Here is a 20,674-nt window from a genome sequence, read left to right as displayed (position 1 = left end):
CTAAGTCACATAATGAGTTGTTAAAAAAAAATAGGTTTGGTAAGAACATGCCCCACCACAGTTCACAATTTGTTCGTTATTTGGTCTTAGTAAGCCTCGACAAAAATATAAGTTACTATGATAAAATCTCTTTCGTATTCTTCAGCTTTATTTGAATGAAAGAACATGACTGCTGCTCTGTTCATGAAAGGCCTTAGCCAATTCACACTGAGAAAGCATCATCTTGCCATTTCAACCAAAAAGAAAATTCTACAAAATGACAGAAGCTGTGCATGGAGAAAGAGGTCCCCCCCACATTGTTGTTTGAGTACAGCTTTTATTCTCAGACTGAAGAACTTATTCCACAAAACACTGGCTAGAGAAGTTCAGTGTGAACTACTTTTTACCTTTATTTCACCATGATGAACACATACCAATTTAATATGTCTGCCTTAATATTGGTATCTACATATATCATCTTAATCTTTAATAACAGATGTTTTCTTTGGTCAAATCTGCACAATTTGTCGAAGCTGTTGTTATATAAAGGCTATATAAAAATACACTGAAGTGACAGAAACACACAAGGCAAACTTTTCCATTTATTTGGCATACAACCTAAATTACCCGAAGCAGAATGATCTCTGTATGTCTAAAAATACAAACACCTCAGTGCCTTTACTCCTGGATGGATGAGGGATGACTCACTTATTTTTTTATTTTTTGGTGCGCTGTGTTCAGGTTTGAGCATAGCAGGAAAGGAGGTCGAAAGCGGATTTAACCAATCACAGTGAAGCGTGAACTTTCTTAAGAAGCTGATAACTGTATTTACCTCTTAAAAGTATACCTATTATGCAAAATCAACTTTTCAGAGCTTTAACCATGTTATAGCTGCTTCCCCTTCTCATTTACTTTCTTGAAGTTGTATTTGGAGTGATTTGTGCATGTCTGAGCAATCTTTAGTTACTTATTTTCAAGATGAATTTCATATTGCTGATCAGCCCCCGTTTTCACTGCCACCGGCGTACACCCACTGCTCTGTACTTAGTTTTCCAATTCTATTTTCTTAATCTGTGATATGCATGGGATTTGGAAGCACCAATGTCATTTTGGTACAAATAGGGCTGACTCTTTGTTGTGATCATGTTTAAAACAGCATCACCTCGGGCATCAGCACTGGGCACTACTGTTTTCTAATGTAGAAGTCAGGAAACTTGTTTCTTTTATCATATAGTTTTAGAAGAATATTGCGATTTAAAATGTGCAAATGAGAACAATGATCCACAGGTGTCACAGAGTATAACTACAAAGCAGACTCAAGCGGAATAAGTCTTCTTTAAAGATGCACTGCACAACTTTTCTGGTGGAGGGTCTGCCACCTGCTTGTCTCCATGGAGATCTTAATGCTTTGCTTAGAATGTTCCATGGTATGACAGTAAACGTATCTAGCTCAGATTTATTCATCATGGATGTTTCTACTGCTCAAAAATAGAATAATTCCTTGTGTGAATAGGGACGACTCTCCACAGATCTGACTTATAATGTAGTGTAGTGCTGTAACCTGCTTGTCTCCCTCGTGATAGATAGGTTTAATTTATACTGTGGAACATTCTAGGCAAAGCAATTTTCATGGAGACAAGCAGGTGGCGGACCTTCCACTAGAAAAGTTACACAGTGCACCTTTAAAGAAATACGAAATGTACTGTACATGAATCGTGATAGAATCAAAATCAGGATCTGGCTCAGAGAAATTCATGAGACAAATCCAAGGTAAGGTGCATTGTGTGTGGTAAGTCATAAATTGCTCACCTGTACTTAAACCCACAGCTTGACGTGGCCGTAGCTTCAGTGGGCCTCGGGTGCTGATTGGATGTATGGTGCTAGTGACAGCTAACTGATGGTGTCTCGCAGCCTGCCAGCAGCTTCTGTGCCGGACTGACACCTCGGGCAGAGAAGCTGACTGATGCTTGTCTCCTCATTTCAATCAAACTCTGACCTTTGTCCACTTCTGTAATAGAAAAAAACCCTTTCCTATACACCCCAATCCCAACCAGCTAATTTTGCAGCACTTCTGTACTTTTTCTGGCAATCCTTAAAGACCAACTGTTTTCCCTGTTGAAATCGAAGCAAAGATCAGATCACTGACATCGTGCAAAATGATATCTAGCTTGGAAGAGAAATGAGTGTCTCAGCCTGCAATTTCCGTGCCCACTCGAAAGCATGTGTTTGTGATCTGGCTCTGCGCCGCGCTCAAATCACAACCCTGAGCTGCTGAATAATAGATGCATCATGAAGTGTGAGCCATGTTCACTGGGTATGTCTGCTGATGTGTAAGAGCAGCCAAAGTTAATGGCTCTACTACATTCAAATGACAAGATTATGGAGTTTAACCATGAATCAAAATTTTAACACAGTAACACATTTATGCAAGAGCTTACATTTGCAATATCTGCTCCTGACACATAACCTTGGATAGCAAGGTGGATTCTCGCAATATATGGGATTTCAAAACTCACAGTAATCTATCTTGGAGTGTGCCTGCTGTATGGTTAATTGGGTGGGAGAACCAATCACAGAGCAGCATTGAGGTTTGTGTGGAAGTCAAAGGCCAAGCCAAAACACACAGAGATGCAATTCAGCCTATTTTGTCATCAATGCAGAATATTTTGTTTGTTAAAAAGTACAGACGGTAAGCGCTTTGTGCATTTGTGGACAGGGAAGATGTCTGTGCTTTTCTCTCAACTGGATGTAACAAAAGTTACATTTCTGTCTTGTTCTGCTGTTGTAATTCTTCGACTAATCAGATTCAGAAAGTCATCATGGTGTTTTGTGTTTTCAGATCACTTTCAGTGAAAGCCATTCCAGATTGATAATGTGTAGAACTCAATTCAGAACGCTACACATATCAATCTGCTGTGAACCAGGTTACCTGACACATGCTGGGAAAACTGTACTACCTCATGCTGATATGATGTGCAATTATTGTACTGTATGTTTAAACCTTTCATGATTACTCTGTACCAAATCATACTGACCTTATTCCCGATCTTGATTGATTTTTGAATTGCTGTGCACACCATCATTATTATTCCAGCTGTATTATTTTGCATGGTGCTTGGTTAAATTAGTTGTAAACAGACTAGGTTAAGTGTGGATGTGGGTATGTCACGATAATTACTGTTGATACTTTGCATACATCATGCTGGAGGTGTTCTGCATACATTTCTATTGGTGGAATGTGCAACAGTTACCATGGTAACACAATGCACACATTAGCAAAAACTATTTTAAATACAGTTTGACAACTCAAGAAAAAATACAAAATGAATTCAAACATCACATTTTCAGTAGCCTGTGATCAATACGAGCATTAAAAGGTCTTGATTCGCTGTTGGATTTTCAACAAAAAACTGCTAGTCAGTTTGTGACAGTAATTTTATGTGTGAGAAACCTGCTTAAGTGCACAAATAATCCAACCAAATCAGCTCTTTCTGGTCAGATTATGTAAAAATAAAACTCACATTGAGTCTAACTTGATTAACAGAGCTTCTAATAGAGCAGTGCTTTCAGTTATCCTCACACCCCCAGTGAATGTTGATCACATCAGCAGCAAAGTGACTTGGCCATCATTGTAATATTATTTTGTAGCAGGTAACTGACTTTTTTTTTTTTTTTTTACAGACATATTTTTCCTTGTCAACAGTAAATATATTAAATTTAGCTATAAAACTGTAAAATTCCCCAAGTTGGCAATGTTGGTATTAAAGCCAATGTAATAGCTGTTGCATGCAGCAGGTTTCATAATAAATAAAATAATATTTAGTGTTTAATTTAAACTTAGCCTTTTTTTTCTTCAACAAATTTCCAACTGGCAGCAGTGTGTCAGTGATTTTACTTATCAAATAGCTCACTTGGAATGAGATCTGTTTGCTAAATAGGCTAGATATATTCTTTGAAAGTGTCTCAGCTGCAGTTGTTTTCTTGGATAGCCCTGCTGGAGTGATGGTGTGCTCATCTATAATTCCGTGGACTCTCAGAAATGTAAGCTTTATAACATCAAAAGTCAAGCACTGGAGTTTGGACAGGTTTTCATAAGCAGTGAGTAAGTCTCTGTTCTCCTCATTGACTGGCTGCTCCCTTTGGCCTGAGGTCCAGAGCTGCGCACCATTACACTGTCTGTAATTAGAGGCATGAAGAGTGGGTCATTTTTAACTATGTGCAGTGCTATTATATCTAGTGCAAAGAGCATTAGCATTTTAGCTATTAGGTGGGTTAAGTAGGATTAGATTTGTAAAAGGTTTTAATCTATTATCAATGCAACATGGGAGCACAAATAAGTACAATTCACCTTAAATACCTTTATATTACTTTGCAGATACTTGCAGTTTAGGTCTATAACTCAAATTAGACTTTAATCTAAATTTTAATTTAATGCAATATGACCAGAAAGAACTGAATAAACTGAAATTACAACAGGTGATCTGATTTATGCTGTTAAACAAGTCTGTCAGACAAATTACAGTCATCAGCTCACATCATCCAACAGTTTTTCAGTTAGTCACTCAGTTTTCAGTCTATTTTGGCTGTGTTTGTTATGTGTGCATTGTGTCCACCATGGTAACTATTAAACATTCCACCATACACACACATGTAGAACACCACCAGCATGATGTCACTGCAGAGTATCAATTGCGAATACATCAACTGGAAACATAGTCATCATCCGCTTTTATCAGCACAGCATTAAAGGTGCACTATGTAACATTACTGAACTGGGGGTCCACAGCCTTCTTGTCTTGGAAATGTTATTGCTTTGGCTGAAATGTTCCAAAGTATGGCATTAAATCACATGGGGAGAAGCAGCTGATGCCAAATTAAAGATCAGATCTATGGAGAGACAAGAATATGTGCGTCATTTGTTCATTCCTCTTCAAAATAAAACCAAAAATAATGAAAAAACAACTATTTTCTAAATGATTTGTCTCCAACACCAAAATGAAAAAACAGATAAGGATTTGTTTTTTCAATTTTTGATTTTGTGTTTGAATGAATAATGGAAAAAACGGATAACGGCCATTTCCTGTTTACGTGATTATGCGATGCCACATTTTCGCACCGCATGTGGACTAGACTGAACCAGGACTGAACCAGGAAGACTAAACTAGGACTGAACTAGGACTAAAACAGGACTTTCTATATACCTTACCATAAAACATGATTTAATTCACCATTCTGTGGTTATTTATAGACTACCTAACCTTCCCTGATTAAAAGAGCAACTATGTGGATTACAGTCTACCACCTCTGGCCCTTTCCCTGTGGTCATTTGAAATAAAATGGTCCTAAACCGCTATAAAATTGTTTCCATTTTCCCAGTTTCCTATTTGCTTTTCATGAACAGGTCACACATGATAGGTCAAGCGGAATTTGTGCGGTTATTTGGCGTGTGACTGTGAACAGAGTGATAATCCAGTGTAGTCCCTTTTAGTGAGCGGCTTTAAACATGAAAAACGCTTGGTGATAAAAGCGGACATGTGTACCGGTGTTCCTCTGTGAATTGTAAGTACTTATTGACATTTAAATGAGAAATATTATTCTTTTTATTCTAGTGCTTAGTAATAAGTAGATCATTATTTTAAATTCTGCTCATTGTAAATAACAAAACTGGTGTAAAACAGATTAGTGACAGAAATGAGATCCATTGCCTTCCTGTTAAAAAATGCAGAATTGATATTTTACCGTGACATTACTCTGGAGGTGTTCTGCAAGTATTTCTATGGTGGAATGTTTCTGCAGTTACCATGGTGACACAATGCACATATTAGCAAAATTAATTTAAACAGCATATTCTCTGATCAATATAAGCTCCGCCTCTTAATAGTTGCATCTCTTTCTAGCAAGCAGCAGATTTGTATTTAGTTTAGCTTTAGTTTTTATTGTTGAAAAATAACTATGTAACATTTTTCAAATTATTCCCTATTATGTAAGTATGAATTTCTTTTAATAAATGCAAGATATAGGGAAGTGGGTGGGGATAGGGGGTAGGTTAAATCACATTTTCTGAGCACTCAAAACTCCAACGCAAGAATACACGATTGCCGTATTTTCCGGACTATAAGTTGCTCCGGACTATAAGTTGCACCAGCCAAAAAATGCATAATGAAGAAAAAAACACACATAAGTTGCACTGGCCTCTAAGTCGCACTGTATTTGGGGAAATTAATTTTATAAAATCAGAGCCCAGGAACCAACATTTCATCTTGAAAGGCAAGTTACAGTTAATAAAAATAGAACAGAGAACAACAGGCTGTTAACATAACACATGAACAGTTATTCAGATAACTGTAACATAAACAACAGAATAGAACAAGTTTACCAAACTCTCCATCTCACTCCAAATCAGTAAATCCATGGAATTCTTCATCCTCTGTGTCACTTCTGAGCAACTCCGTGATCTCCAGAGTAGTTGCATAGTTTCTTTCTGTTGCTCCATTACCGTTTTCAGCTGCACATTTCACTCCTTGCAGCTTGTAATCTGCAAAATATGATTTTCTTTTTGGGGGCATTTGTGTTCAGTCTTCTCAGTTGTCTTTATAAGTTTAAGTTTACATTTTCAGTGATACAGAGTAGTAATGGTGGTAAAAGTAATTGTGTGATCAACTGACATGATACAGACAGAACAGTGGCAGGAGACATGAGCAGTAGTCAGTGGTACAGAAGTAATAGCACGATAGGAGTAGCAGATACTGACAGACAAGCCTAGAGCGCCCTCTCGCAGCTATCAGTGTGAAAATTTTAATATAAAAGTCGCACTGGAGTATAAGTCGCAGGACCACCCAAACCATAAAAAAGTGTGACTTATAGTCCAAAAAATGCAGTACTGAAGCATGAAAAATACAACTCTAAGTAAACCAGTGAGGGAATACCATTATCACAAGGCTAAAACTGAGGTTGATTTGGCATAATATGTCCTTTTCGTTATCAGTGCTATGAGTGGACTGTCTTTCGAGTCTGGTAAAACTCTGCTTCAAGGGTAAATGATGGCTTTCTCGCTCTCTAAGAAATCCCTCACGTTTTGACCCATGGTTCACCAGCTAAGTCTTTTCTCTCCACATTAGCTGGATGACTAGTCGTCCTTGACAGCTAAAGTGCTGTTATCTGCAATGCTATCACTAGACATTTGACAGGAGCCAGTCTGACTTCTGCTGTCAGGGAGGATGTGAATGTTTAAGTTTGGTTTCTGTTTGGAAGTCTGAGGATCATTTCTGGTGCTCCTGGTGCAATTCCTCTTAGAGAGAATAGTTTTGAAGAATATAGTTTCTTTGCTGCAGACGTTTTCTCAAAATAATTGGTGTCAAGAAATAAAGTCATATAACGTCTATTGGAAAAGATGTCATCTCTCTATCTTTGCAGTTGTTGTCAGGGAAAGTGAGTGAAAATCTTAGAACATTTTGGTGAATAAGCAGGAATTTGTGAATATGACACACTTCAGTTTTTATTTTATTGTGTAAAAATAGCTAACCATAATTGAACAATGTAGGCTAAATAGCATGACTACTACTACTACTACTACTACTACTACTACTACTACTACTACTACTACAAATGACAGAGCAAAGTTATACCACTACTCTCCCCTCCACATGTAAGACTAATTGTCACTAGCTACAATCAATCATTTGATAGGGCACATAAGTGGTGCCCTTTGCCTTGTTCATAATGAAATGGTTAGAGAGTGGACACTAAGCATATTACATGTATGACGGAGTGTGCACAAAGTGGTCTGGGTCATATTCATCTAAAAGCATGCAAGTCTATTAGATCCATAAGCAGGAGCTTTAATGAAGTCATCCCTCCTCCTTTGTCAGTGCACAGCAGACATTAGGCTGCTGTAGGAGAAGGACAGGCAGTAATAATGGACTGCCATCAGGTGAAGACATCCAGGAAGGAGCGCTTTGTGCCAGGATTTAATAATAATGAAGTAAATGTACTGTGAAAGGTTGGCATTCGTCTAGGTTACAGATATATTACCCTGTTATGTAATATAGGCTACTGTAGTGTAGTGTCTGTCTAGTATGTTATATCTCTTTTTTATTTCAGCTGTCCAGTCCACAATAATTACAAAGTTTATCTTAGAACAACATGAAAAAAAAAAAAAAAATCTTATCTTACTTATTGACAACATTTTGAGGCCTTTTTCCTCATTTAAAACATATATTTTGTTCGCTATGGTAACAGTCCTAATTTGTGACAAACGTTTATTAGATTTTTTTTCACCTGTTCCCCCACCTCCTCCCCTCACCTGGCCTTTGTTCAGACTCACCTGTGCTCTCTGGTCTTCTTCTGTCAGGCCAAAGCTGGCACACTGTCAGACAGCAGCAAAGTAGAGAGCATCTAGTGGTGACATGTGAGAATAAAACAGGGGCTGGTCAGCCAATCTTATTACAGATGGTAGCTTTAAGTTGACATAAAAAACCTTCATGTACTTGCTTTAACCTCTTGATACTGGTTAATTAACAGCAGAATGTGTCTTCTCATTTTGTCGCCAAATCCATCTCATTTTAGATGCAACCCCACAAGTTTAAGAGTAGCTATTTTTAAATTTACAGTCATGTAACTGGAGCCCTTGTAAAGTCAAACTTTATGTCCCTGCCTTAGTCTAGATGTAATCAAATTTGGACACAGTGACAATGTGCAAAGTCACAGCAAGGGAGGACAAAATGTGACACTTCATCACAGGAGGAAGAGGACGAGTTGGACGTCTGGCCCGGTGTTGAAAATCAGGTGATGTTATCGTCTTTGGGCTGGTGCTGACTCTCTGTATTGCCTATGCTCAGCCACACTTTGGCCATGTTATCTCAGGCCACACACACTGGCTCAGAGCTTCCGGGCCATCCATAACAGTGCTGCCGATCCATCTCTTTATCGGGTCGGCCAGCGCCATGTGGGTCCTGAATGTATTTCTCGTCTCACCTTGATGATGTCAGACCTTTGAGACTCCCTACATTTGTTTATGTACCCACAACACATCCGCATTGTTTCTGAAATGGACTGTCAAAGGGACTGTCAAATCCTGTGGTTGGATTTGGATAAGAAATTTGCACTCAGTAAATGTGGCAGACACAAGCTGAATGAGATGCTCTTTCCCCAGGATACTGTCTTGTCCTTTTTATACCTCAGATATTTTAAGAACAGGAAAACAATCATGTATTCTGCTAGACCTGGGAGGACCTCACTCATATACAAAGCAGTAATTAAATGTGCTGATAGGCGGGCAGGGAGGAGGCACAACATTGTGTGTCAAACAGGATTACCTCTTTAGACTGTCTCCACTTGTTTTTCTGAACAGGCTGAAGGATTACCATAGCCATATGTCTTTGTTCTGGCAGAAAAACTGCAAGACATGCAGTGCGTGTCCAGCAGCCAAAGAGGCTGGAGTGAATAAGACATCAGTGTGAAGACATGCACAAAGCAAAGGGCCTCAGAGGAGCATCTGTCTGTGGGCTCTCATGGGGTTATCCATACAGAGAAAAGACTTATATTACAGTATTGGTCAATTGAAACACATTTATTTGTACAATATAGACATAAATGTACGTGGTGTTTTTATTAAATTTTTTCCTCTTTTCTCTTTCAGCCTCTTTAGCCTCAGTGACAATGAACTTAATATTTGAAAATTAAGGACTTATTACACACTAGGGCATTTAAATGGTCAATGGTGTCTTGATCAACCAACTGAGTTATTTATTTATTTTTAATTATTGAATTTGGATTAAAAATCAATTTAGCAACAGGAGAATGCATGGTGTACGTTTGGAAGTGATTCTATAATTGTATCTTCCTTTTCATTTATGAATATGCTGTATTGTTTTTGCACCGTATCTTAACTTGCCAGCCCCCTTCCTCTTTAATTCATTTATTCAATTACAGCCCCATGAAACTTAACAACATTTTTCCTAGTTTCCTACTAAACACAAACTATAAATGGCCACTCTAATTTCAATGCATACAGTACACTGACACCATCTTCTCTTATGAATAATTAAACATAGAAATCACAGCACAAAAATATTTCACATGTATCTTATAGATCAAAAAGCTTTGAATAAATACTCACAATATGTCCCAAAAAGTTACAGAAACATTTTGTGCATGTTAAGTTGTTCCTTCCAACATGGAGGAAGCACATTATTATCCTGAGTGAAGCGCAAAGGTGACATCGCAAGGTATATTGTTATGCACTCTGCTCTGAGGCTACGATTCTCCATAATCCGTGGTAGAGGCAGCTCCATGGCGGCTCTGTCATGACTATGTTGGTTCCAGCCAGCAGCTTGATCAAGCGAAACAGGCCAGGGGCGACGCTTACAACTTCCTTCCTCTCTTGCTGTCACATCCAAAATATGGGTCACCCAGAGTGCACCGACTGTCTCTATGTGAGTGATTCTCTCTCAATATACCCGTCTACCGCTCCTGAGCTGAGATGTGCTTTCATGAGGCCGATTGACGGAAAAACCCAAGAGAATTCATTTCAATTCAAGTTTAAGGAACATGGAGTGTTGACTTGACAAAAATGACTGAATATTTATAAATGTAGGAAGACTATTTTTATGATAATAAGGACACAAATATATTTTGCAAATGGAATTACCAAAATACATAAAACGATGTGGTAGCATTTAGCTCGGAGGATTTGGAGATTCACTGTCATCCAGTCAGAGAAAACTCTGAAAATAGTTTCAAGTCATTATAGCATTAGTCCTCCAACCCTGAATGCTGGTGGTTTGAACCCCACTTGTGTGAGGTACTGGTGTCCCTTTGTGCATCCCTATTGTGTGTATTTTTATATTTATATATGTTTTCTGGTGTGGCTGGTCATAGTATAAATAGGCTGCTTATCAGTGGCGCACTCTCTCCTGCATCTTGCTCCTGCACTCTTGCTGATCACCGCCTCGCCCTCTACGTACCTGGGCACGTGCCCTTCTGCGGTCCCTTGCCTTGGTTACTTGGCGCAGGCCACACTATGTCTGTTAGCTGCAGTTAGCCTTTTGTGTTTGACCTGGTGTGACCAGCTGTCCTATTTTCACCCTTTGTTTGGTACAGTTAATTTGGAGACGTCTTTTTTCCTATAGGTTAGTGATGTTGGCACAGATTTCTACGGCCCTGTATGGGGTTGGAACGGTGCCGCATAATTTTGTTCTGTTTGGCCAGCTCACCAGGGCCACCTTTACTTTGTTTTTGCTCATGGGAAAGGTTTTAGCATTTTTAAAGTCAATTAAAAATTAACTTAAAAATAAAAACAACTTTTACTTTAGTAACCCTTTTACCTCCTGTGTATCCGGGTCATAACAGTTTGTCTTTGCGCAAGATTTGGTGGGAGATCAGACATCACCACAGTGCGCAATCTGTGAATGGGAAATGACTTGTGTAGAAACCCAGATGGAGAGGGGTCCCATGGGAGGAGGGTATACAGTCCAACATGTGGTGTCACCTTATTGGAAATATGCATATGCTCTAGTACTGCAAAAATCATGTGTATTTTTAATTTTTATGTTTTCGCTGGTGTAGTCATGGAGCAAATTATCATTATCTGTGTTCATCTTACAACTAAATATAAATACTAAGATGTGAGGAAGAATGCATCAATACACATTTTAGAATTGAAACTGCAGGTATTGGTAATGGGTAACAAAATTACATAAAAAGGGATTTTGAGACAGTTTTAGTTCAATGCTTCGCTTGTTGTTCTGCATAAATCTGCGCTGTTTGTCCTCTATTTGCATCATTCTTTTTTACTTGTAAGTCACCATGGCTTAGAAATGAACGGACCATGCGTTACTATAATTGGGTATTCCTGTCAATCACGCCCAGTGGAAATCGGGACAGAAAACAATTTGGTCCTGTCTAGCTGAATGGATTTGATATTCTGTATAGAACTACAACACCACACTGAAGAGACTATTATTTTATGTTGAAACTTCAATGTAAAAAATAAGTGCCTGTGATATTGTGGTTTTGACGTTAGCATATTTAGTACCAACACTGAGTGTTAATACTTGACAGTAAAGTTTCAATACTGGTACTGTAGCAAAGCTTGAACAGACATAATGTACCATAGACCTCTGTGATTTTGTTAGAAGAATTCTCACTAGTTGCTGGATGTGGTGAATCTTCTCTGCTTCTAGCTCAGTTCCTGATGATTTCCAATATATTTCAGTATATTCAGAATTGATGGCTGCCAGTAACAATGCTATTTCCTGGGTTACGAATTGGCATGATGAGATATGATGACGATATATTCTAGCAGAGGTCCTTTATTCAAAGCAATAAAGATGGCTCATGGGGCTACCATTGTACGCTTGCGCTCTCAGTAGCATTTCAACTTACCTAGTAGTATTTTCAACTGCATTCTTTTGTTGCTATACTCTGGCCTCAGTGAGAAATCGCACAGCAAGGTTAAGAATAGCCTGTGCACAACAACTCAAAACTCCAAACAAGAATAAATGAATAAATGTAGACCATCAAACCAAAAAGAACTTTATAGCAAATATAATAGCAAAACAAGACCAAAGCGAGAGTAGAGGAAGGCTGTTGACTGTACACAAGGATAAGCTGGAGTCCATCACAGGCCCCAGAGCAGTCACATCAAAGTAATCTTCTGCAGTCTTTTCAGAAACAGAGCTGCCTCACTCGCACACAGAGGAAGAGAGAGAGGGAGATAGGAGCCAATCCGCCGATATCAGATCTTAGATGTGAGAAAGGGACAGAATACAGAGAGGCCTGCACCAGATATGGAGAGTAGAGCAGAGTTTTTTGTTTTTCAGACAACTTTCATCTCCCGACATGAGAGGAGACTTCCGAGAGATTTGTTTCAAAGTTCATTTTAGCGTAAACATCCGTGGAGCCAAGTTTTTGCATTTTTATTCCCTAAGACTTTACAGTAACTGAATATGATCACACAAAGGTTTAACTTTAAATTACTGTAAAGTTTAAATAACAATTCTAAATGGAGAAATACAAACAGTGGTTACCAGGTTGTATTAAATCGTCGGCAAACAAAAGCGTCTTAAAGAATTTACCCAGAACGCTGAATGGTCAAAGCTCCTGACTGATAAATGCACTGGGATATGATCATTGGTTTTGGACCTATTGTTGTCTTGATAGAAGCTTGGTTATTTATTGAATTTAACTTTTGATTATCATTATTATTAATTTCTATTGTTGCATTTATATGAACATGGGACATAATTAGGGCGACCAGATTTTCAAAATAAAAACTGGGATACTCTCGGTTTGGGGTTGTTGTGTGCGTTATTAAAGAAAATTGTTGATGTGAGTCAGTGTAGTTGCCTTTTCTTTGTGTTTTGGTGATTTTTAAGCATGGGTTTCTGTAGTTTACCTAATCAATAGGATTGTAACAATAACTGAAATATCATGATATTGTATCGTCAGAAGTCTCAGAATAATATCAAGAGCTGTCACAATATATCAGATTATAAATTCTTTTGCTTAAATGCATTGCTCTTTAGTAGGAACATCTAATAAAACTAGGGAACTACATGTCGCATGATTCATTTCAGCTCAGACAACATGAAGAAATACTTTTACTTGAATTCTTGGGATTCTGACAGTAATAATTCACATCAAAATCTTGTCCAGGTATTTTAAAAGCAAAAACGTGTCCTATCTAGAATTATATTTGCCACTCCAAAATATTGCAATAAATATCATATCGTGAGATGCATATCGTGATAATATTGTACTGAGAGATTTGGATATTGTTACATTCCTACTAATCAAATAACAATTTATGCCTCTCTTTACTGATGGCAGGTATCAAAATGGTCCTGGAACATTTCTTGTATAAAACTGGGACAAATCAGTGGTTTAGGATAAATCTGCTAGGACAAGGGACACAGGGCTTAAAACTGGGACTGTCCAGGGTAAAAAGGGACATCTAGTTACCTTAGACATAGTTTAAAGGACCTATATTACACAAAAATGACTCTTGTGTGCTTTTAGTCACATTACTGCATCAAAAACATGCATGGAGTTGTGTTTTGTTTCATTCAAACATGTCTAACTAATACTTAATTATTAATCTGTGTATATCTCCAAAGCTCAAAATGTTCTGTTCCACCTTGTGATGTCATGTAGAGGTAGTTTTCACATTAACAACTACCTTTTATCTACTTCAGTAGAGATTGGCAAATCCAGGGCTGAGATCATCCAAATGATTCTAGTGAAGGTGTATGGAGTTAAAAAACACAGTGGAGCACTTCTTGTATTACCACATAACGTCACAAAGTGGAAAACCTGAAAACAAAACACAACTCCAGGTTTGTTTTGGATGAGAAATCAACATTATAAATAGAAAATATAATAAAACAAGCCCTTTAACTTTAACTGAATTGTATGAATTTTAATTTGTTGTAAAATTTGATGTAGGACAATAATGACAAATAGTTCTACTTGAGCTCCTAGTTGATGTACTTCTTTCTATTAGTATGGATGGCATGTATGTTTGGATGAAGACCCATTCGTGAACAATACATTTCTCACATTCATATTACAAACATGTAGACAAATCACCGGTAAGAGCTCGCAGTAAATCACTTGTAGTTGTTTAATGCAGGAGAAACAGCATCACCACCATAAATCTGTCACCCACTCTGCCACCAGCCGAAAAAACATTACTTCCTCTGGGCACTCTGCAAAGTCAAGCCTCAGTCTCACTAGATTAAAGATTGCCTCAGTTTTTAGCCTGGGTTGGTTCGGATTACTCCAAATCATTAACCTCTGGGGTGTACATCGAGGCTGCTAAATATTCTTTAACAAGCGTTGGGATTGTGTGATTAGTATAGGCTCGCGGTCACCCTAATTACACCCCACGACAAAACAAAAGATCAAAGTTAACACGGAGGAGAATAGCGACTAGTGCAGTTTCAAAGGGGAGGGGTTAATTAGAAGCAAGGCAGTAAACATTATTACAGTATCTAATGGGAAAGGTCTGCTACAGGGAAATAAAATGAGTCTGGCCTTTACATTCACTTTGTTCTATGCACTTGTGCCTCTAGTCTGCAGCATTACAAGCAGTCAGTGGCCTCCATCTACCTATCTATGAGTTTCAAAAAGTTGAAAAATTACGACTGTTACCAAAGTGATTGCCAATTTAAAAGTCCTATATTATGCTAAAGTGACTCTTGTGAGCTCTGTGTTAGAATGTTGGTACCTAGAGTTGTGTTTTGTTTCATTTACAGATGTTTGGGTATAACTTTATTATTAGTCTGAGCTCAAAATGCTTTGTTCCACCTTATGATGTCATGAAGTGGTGGTTTTAACAGCTACCTTTAACCCTTTTTTTTTTTTTTTTCAGTAGAGATGAGCAATTCCAGGCATGAAATTATCTAAATGATTATAGCGATGGTGTTCGGGGGTTAAAAACACAATGAAGTAATTCCTGTATTACCACATGACATCACAAAGTGGAACACAGTTTTCCATTTGAGAGAAGAACTCAAGCCTACACATGCAGAGATTATAAGAATGAAACAAATCACAACTCCACGTATCTTTTTGATAAGTGGAGTTCTGGTCAGAGTGGGTCAGAAATCAATGTAATATAGTCCCTTTCAAGCAAAATATGGCATCCTGAGAATGTGAAAAAACCTTCAAAACTTTGCACATTGACTATAACATGAGGCTGAAATCCATGAATTTCTTCTCTGCTTGTTAAAATTTTAAAATAAGTGATTAGATTTGGATCTATAAGTTAATCAGTTATAACTGGCCAGCTAAATGGTAAAAAATTGTGTTACATTTGGAAGTGAAGGGGCAGTCAGGGAGGTGAATAGTTCATCAGTCCGACTTGATGCCAGGAGTCAGTAGATTTCAAACTGATAGATTTTTATGAATACAATCCCTGGTGCAAAGAGGGTCATTCTGGATGTAAGTGTAAGTATATGGATTGCTGTGAGAATATACATCACTGGCCAGATGGTTTGATATACATTTCTCTGTTCTAAGTTATCCTGTATTTACAAGTCCTTTAAAAGCCACCTATCTTTAAAATCAACATTGAATATGGATTTATGCCCTTCAGGTTTCCCCCTTAGTGACTCCATCTGTGAAGCAATATCTACTGATCTGACTTGCAAATACAACCCTCTTTACACTTTTATGAATGTATAACTTCATTATTCATTATTATGCTCTTTGTCCGACTAAATATTCAGGTGAAAATTAATTTTACTTTTTTGAGATCATTTTCACTTTGTATTGCTATATTCCATTTTTAAATATTAAGCTTTGGAGCAAAATTGTGCTTTTACTTGTTATACAGTTTTAAAAGGAACCTGTGCACAGCCTGCACTCTTACTGTTTTAACCTGAGTTACCAGTGCCTAAACCTGTATGTAGAGGACACATACAAGTTTTCAGGCAGTGTCTCATGTGAAAGCTCAGATCCTCCAGAATTCCCTCAATGAGCTGCAGAGGCTACATTAGCAGATTGGGTTTATATGAGGATTCAGATCACAGAGAGGCATTTTAAATGGAAACAAAAATTTAAAATAAATCAGCATTACAATTTTGACCTTGTATCTCGGAGCACCGATAGGTCACGTTTCTGAAATAAAAAGTCTTACATATAGTTCCTCTAACTTGACTTGACTCACAAGATTGTTTTCGTGTTTGAGTAGAAGCCCCATGTGTTTCTCACACCTGAGCTGTCAATGTCCAGGAGTGGCACTGGTCACGTCACTGAAGACAAATGTGAAAGAGAAAATTACTGTGTGCTCCAGATCCCATTCCCCGATGAGCCTATTGATCAAAAGAAGGACAGGCTAGCCATAGGCCATCATATACAGTATAAAAGGACAAGAGCTACACACACCATTAAAGACAAAAGATGGCATGCCAATGGATTACCATAAACCATGGATCTATTTTGATAAAAGGCCTGTCAGCACCATGAGTCAATCCCTACGCTTGGAAGAGCTCATATAGAGGTGTGCTGGCCATCTCAAAAACCAATATGAGCTCCCACTACAGAAGAGCCATATCTGAGACTCAAGTGGAATTCAAGGACAGATTAAGAAGTGGGAAGTCAGAGTGCTGTGTTTGAAAAGGCACGAAAAGCACTTTTGGTTGAGTCTCCCATTATTTTAATGGATCTGAATAGTTTGCAGGTCTGCAGGCTGAAATCCCAAGCTTTGGGAGTGGAATGGTGCATATATAAAACCTGAACCAAACTAGACTGTGTGGCAATAGTTCTACTCCTCAGTTTATCCTATAGCTCACTATTTACTCACTATTTACTATTAACAAGTTTCACAGATATGGAAACTATGTCACTTGTGCTTTCTGAAGGGCATGAGTAATACTTCTCTACAGTCATAGTAATGTTGTCTGTACATCTAAATACTTTAAGTCTGAGTTTTGTTTTTTTTTTTTTCTATATGTTTAAGCTAAAGAAATCCCATTTGGTTTGGTTTGATACATAATTCAACTGTTCTCTGTAAAAGCTATAATTTATTTTAGCACAACTGCATTAAAAAATCCATAATGCCACCCATGCATAATTCTTGGGATTTATTAGCAAACAACACAACTACATCAGAATTGGCGCTGTATTCTGAATGAGGTTTATTATTTTCTATGATTTACCACTATGATTCCAAGAAAAAAAAAAAAAAGACAGTTCAGGGCTGTGCTTTCCATTGTTTTTGACCACTTACCGAGAAAATAGACAAAAATGAATTTGAATTGAAACAAAGCAGTCATAATTGAATTCATGTTATTCTAGTCTTGGCACAGTTCTGGTTAAGATAAACAGATGTTTAATTTATACCAAAAAAGTAATCAAATTGTAGATATTACTGAGGGATTGTTAATTCTGTCTCACATTGTTTGTTATGGAGACACACAGACCAATCTCAGGTTGTTTTCCTGAACTACCAGCCAAGCGTACAAGAGGTTAGAAGGTGGGTTTAATTAAATGTTATGCCTGACAGACTGCAACCAATTGTTCATTTTGTAGCCCGTTTTTGTGTTTCTGAACTGAAATATATATATTTATTTACAGTGGATTACTACTGGACTATTGTGTGAGTGAATTGAATGAATTTATTTATTTTTCCAAGAATATAAATATAAGATGTTAGCAACAAATTCAAGTATTTCATTTCATTAGCTTTGTACAAAAATGGTTAGGTAAATTGTTTCCCAGTGATTGCAAAGATGAGCGATTTAGTATTTATAACCCATATAAGACACTACAATATATATGCTTATTTGTTAGGGTTTCAGAATCTAGCGTCCTACAATAGTTTGTCAAAAGTGTATACACAAATGATAAAGAAAAAAGCACAGGCTACTGAAGTAAATTCTCCATTCTCTAAATTTTTATTGTTAAGAGTTCAAAGTCATCGCGAAGGGTAACCAGCTATGTGGTGCCAACTGTATATATATAGCGTAGTTGTTTTAGTATCAGAAAGCACATTTTAAACTCAAGACTTGGTGAAATGCTTTGAAAATTAGTGGATTATAAAGTTTCAGAAATAGATTTTAAATAAAAATGATAGGTCTTAGTTACAACTTAGATGATTAGCCCTGAGCAAGCTTTCAACTACAATTTTTTTTTTTTTTTGTAAAGTCTATGGGAAAAATGAATGAGAAATTTATTCTACGGAGCTGGGGGTGAGCGATCATTGCTACACGACAAATTAAAGGCATTGTTAACAATCTAGTCAAAACTCTAGCTTGTCTTCCGATTACAATAAGCTGCTGGGTATTCCTGACAGGCACAAACACTCCAAGGAAAGGAGCGTATCAGGTCAGAAAAGGTCTCACTCATTAAATGTCAGCAAAGAGCAAGTTAATAATTAAATATTTCAGACAAAACCACATTCTGTTCCGTTTTAACCCTGGGAATCTTCTCGGGGCGGCACTCGGGGCATCTGACACAGCCCGTAGATGTACTGACTCAAGTACAGTGCATTAACCCGAAGAGACCCCATAGTAAAGAATCCACTCCGACAGAACAACACTCTGCCAACAAGACAGAGAGCGGTTGGAAGGCGTCCTAGCTGTCAATGCGCGCGCTTCGAAATCGCTTTTAACAGACATCAATTTCGACACAAGTGGGCCACTGTTCCCTGCTCATGGTTTAGTGCCAAAAAATAAATAAAGAAAGAAAAATCCCAAATCTCTTGATGTGTCTTCAGTGGAGTTGTTTCCCCTTTCTCGATCTCTGTGTAATGTAAGATTTATACAGTTGTTATACGGTTCATATATAAATGCATAAGGTCTGCTGGAGAGGTGATGAGGGCCCTGAGGGGGGAGATGTGAACAGGGTAAGGAGTTCAGTTGTGGACCACAAAACAAAACACAAGGACGGTTCAGGAGATGGTGAAGAAGTATGGTTATGTAACTCCAAGGACTGTGGAATTAATTAGGCATAAACAATGTGAGGAAACAACTTTTTTAAAAATAAGGCCATTTTATTCCACGGAAAGCACGACTCCTCACTGAAAGCACAGCTTAGTTTGGTCTTTACTGAATATTTTTTAAAAGTGCACTGTGTAACTTGTCTGCTGGAGGGTCCGTCACCTGCTTGTCTCCATGGAGATGTGCCTAGCATGTTCTACAGTATGGCCATAAATATATCTCCATGGAGACTTGCAAGCCAAATTGCAGGTCAGATTTGTGGAGAGGCGACCCTACTCACAGTTAAGATAGATGTTGTTTGAGGTGTTTTGAAATGTGAGCAATAAATAACACCTGTTGTTGAATAAATGCAAAACAGATTACTTTAATGCCATACTGTGGACAGTTTAAACCAAATCGTTAACACAAACAAGTTTCCCCTTTCCAGAAAAGTTACACTGTGCACTTTTAATGTTATGAAAAATGAATAGGCTTCTGAACAAATAAATAAATGAAATACTGTATATGGCATGTGTAATTGTCTAAATAAGTTGCATCGATCTTGTGACAGAATGAAAAATTGAAGTTGGGAGACAATACAGTAGGTCTTTGACCTGAGTAAGATGGCGCCGAGGCAAGGCGCCATCGCCAGAGCTCTGCTGGTGCTTTGATATAGCACCACAATATATATATTTTTAAGTACTACTAATGATTGTCTATTGTTTGTTCATGTGATTCTTTTTAATGTGTCTTGGAGCACTTTGAGCTTCTTGTACATGTTCTCAGTGGTTTTAAATACAAATGCCAAATAAATTAACCTAACTAAGTAGTTTATGTGAAAGTTTTTATGGAGAAAAAAGGTATTTTTCATTGAGTTTTAAAACTTATCACAGTGTAGTGTTCAATTTGTCTACTTTTGGCATTAGTAATGGAAACTGAAACACATTAAGACAGTAAAAGTGATGAATGGGCAACTTTTTAATTATTTTAAAGTGAACTGGGGAAGTTTACTTTGAGTTTCCCATATATTACCATTTTGTCCTGTCTTTTCTATTTACTAAATACATCCTTACCAAAAATGGTTGTTTAGTGTGAACACTGCCTGTATCCACATAAACCCCCGTCTGTTGTCAGTATTTGCTGTTTTTATTTGTCCCATGTTGTGACACCTGTCTGAGACCATAACCTTACAGACCAAAGCAGCTTTATCCCTGGTGTATCGTGAAAAAGCCAACAGTGACTAACTGTGTAGGAGTCTGTCTGTGAATCAA

At 37.7% G+C, this 20,674-nt stretch overlaps 1 protein-coding gene and 1 long non-coding RNA gene across 2 annotated transcripts in view; one reads left to right on the top strand and one right to left on the bottom strand.

Annotated features, from left to right (window-relative positions):
* The window catches only part of LOC129410645 (uncharacterized), a 134,732-nt gene that overhangs the window by 69,289 nt on the left and 44,769 nt on the right, over nt 1–20,674 (bottom strand). The window lies entirely within an intron of this gene.
* The window catches only part of glra4a (glycine receptor, alpha 4a), a 56,295-nt gene that overhangs the window by 9,359 nt on the left and 26,262 nt on the right, over nt 1–20,674 (top strand). Inside the window, exon 2 of the mRNA XM_055159237.1 lies at nt 16,655–16,671. Within this exon, the coding sequence (XP_055015212.1) occupies nt 16,655–16,671 (17 nt within the window). The remainder of the gene's footprint in view (nt 1–16,654; nt 16,672–20,674) is intronic.

Source organism: Boleophthalmus pectinirostris, unplaced genomic scaffold (genome assembly GCF_026225935.1).
Source record: "Boleophthalmus pectinirostris isolate CB_2022bp ecotype Guang Dong unplaced genomic scaffold, ASM2622593v1 HiC_scaffold_23, whole genome shotgun sequence".
NCBI classification, from domain to species: Eukaryota; Metazoa; Chordata; class Actinopteri; order Gobiiformes; family Gobiidae; genus Boleophthalmus; species Boleophthalmus pectinirostris.
The sequence above is the reverse complement of the archived record's forward strand: the minus strand, read 5'-3'. Positions and strand labels throughout refer to the sequence as shown.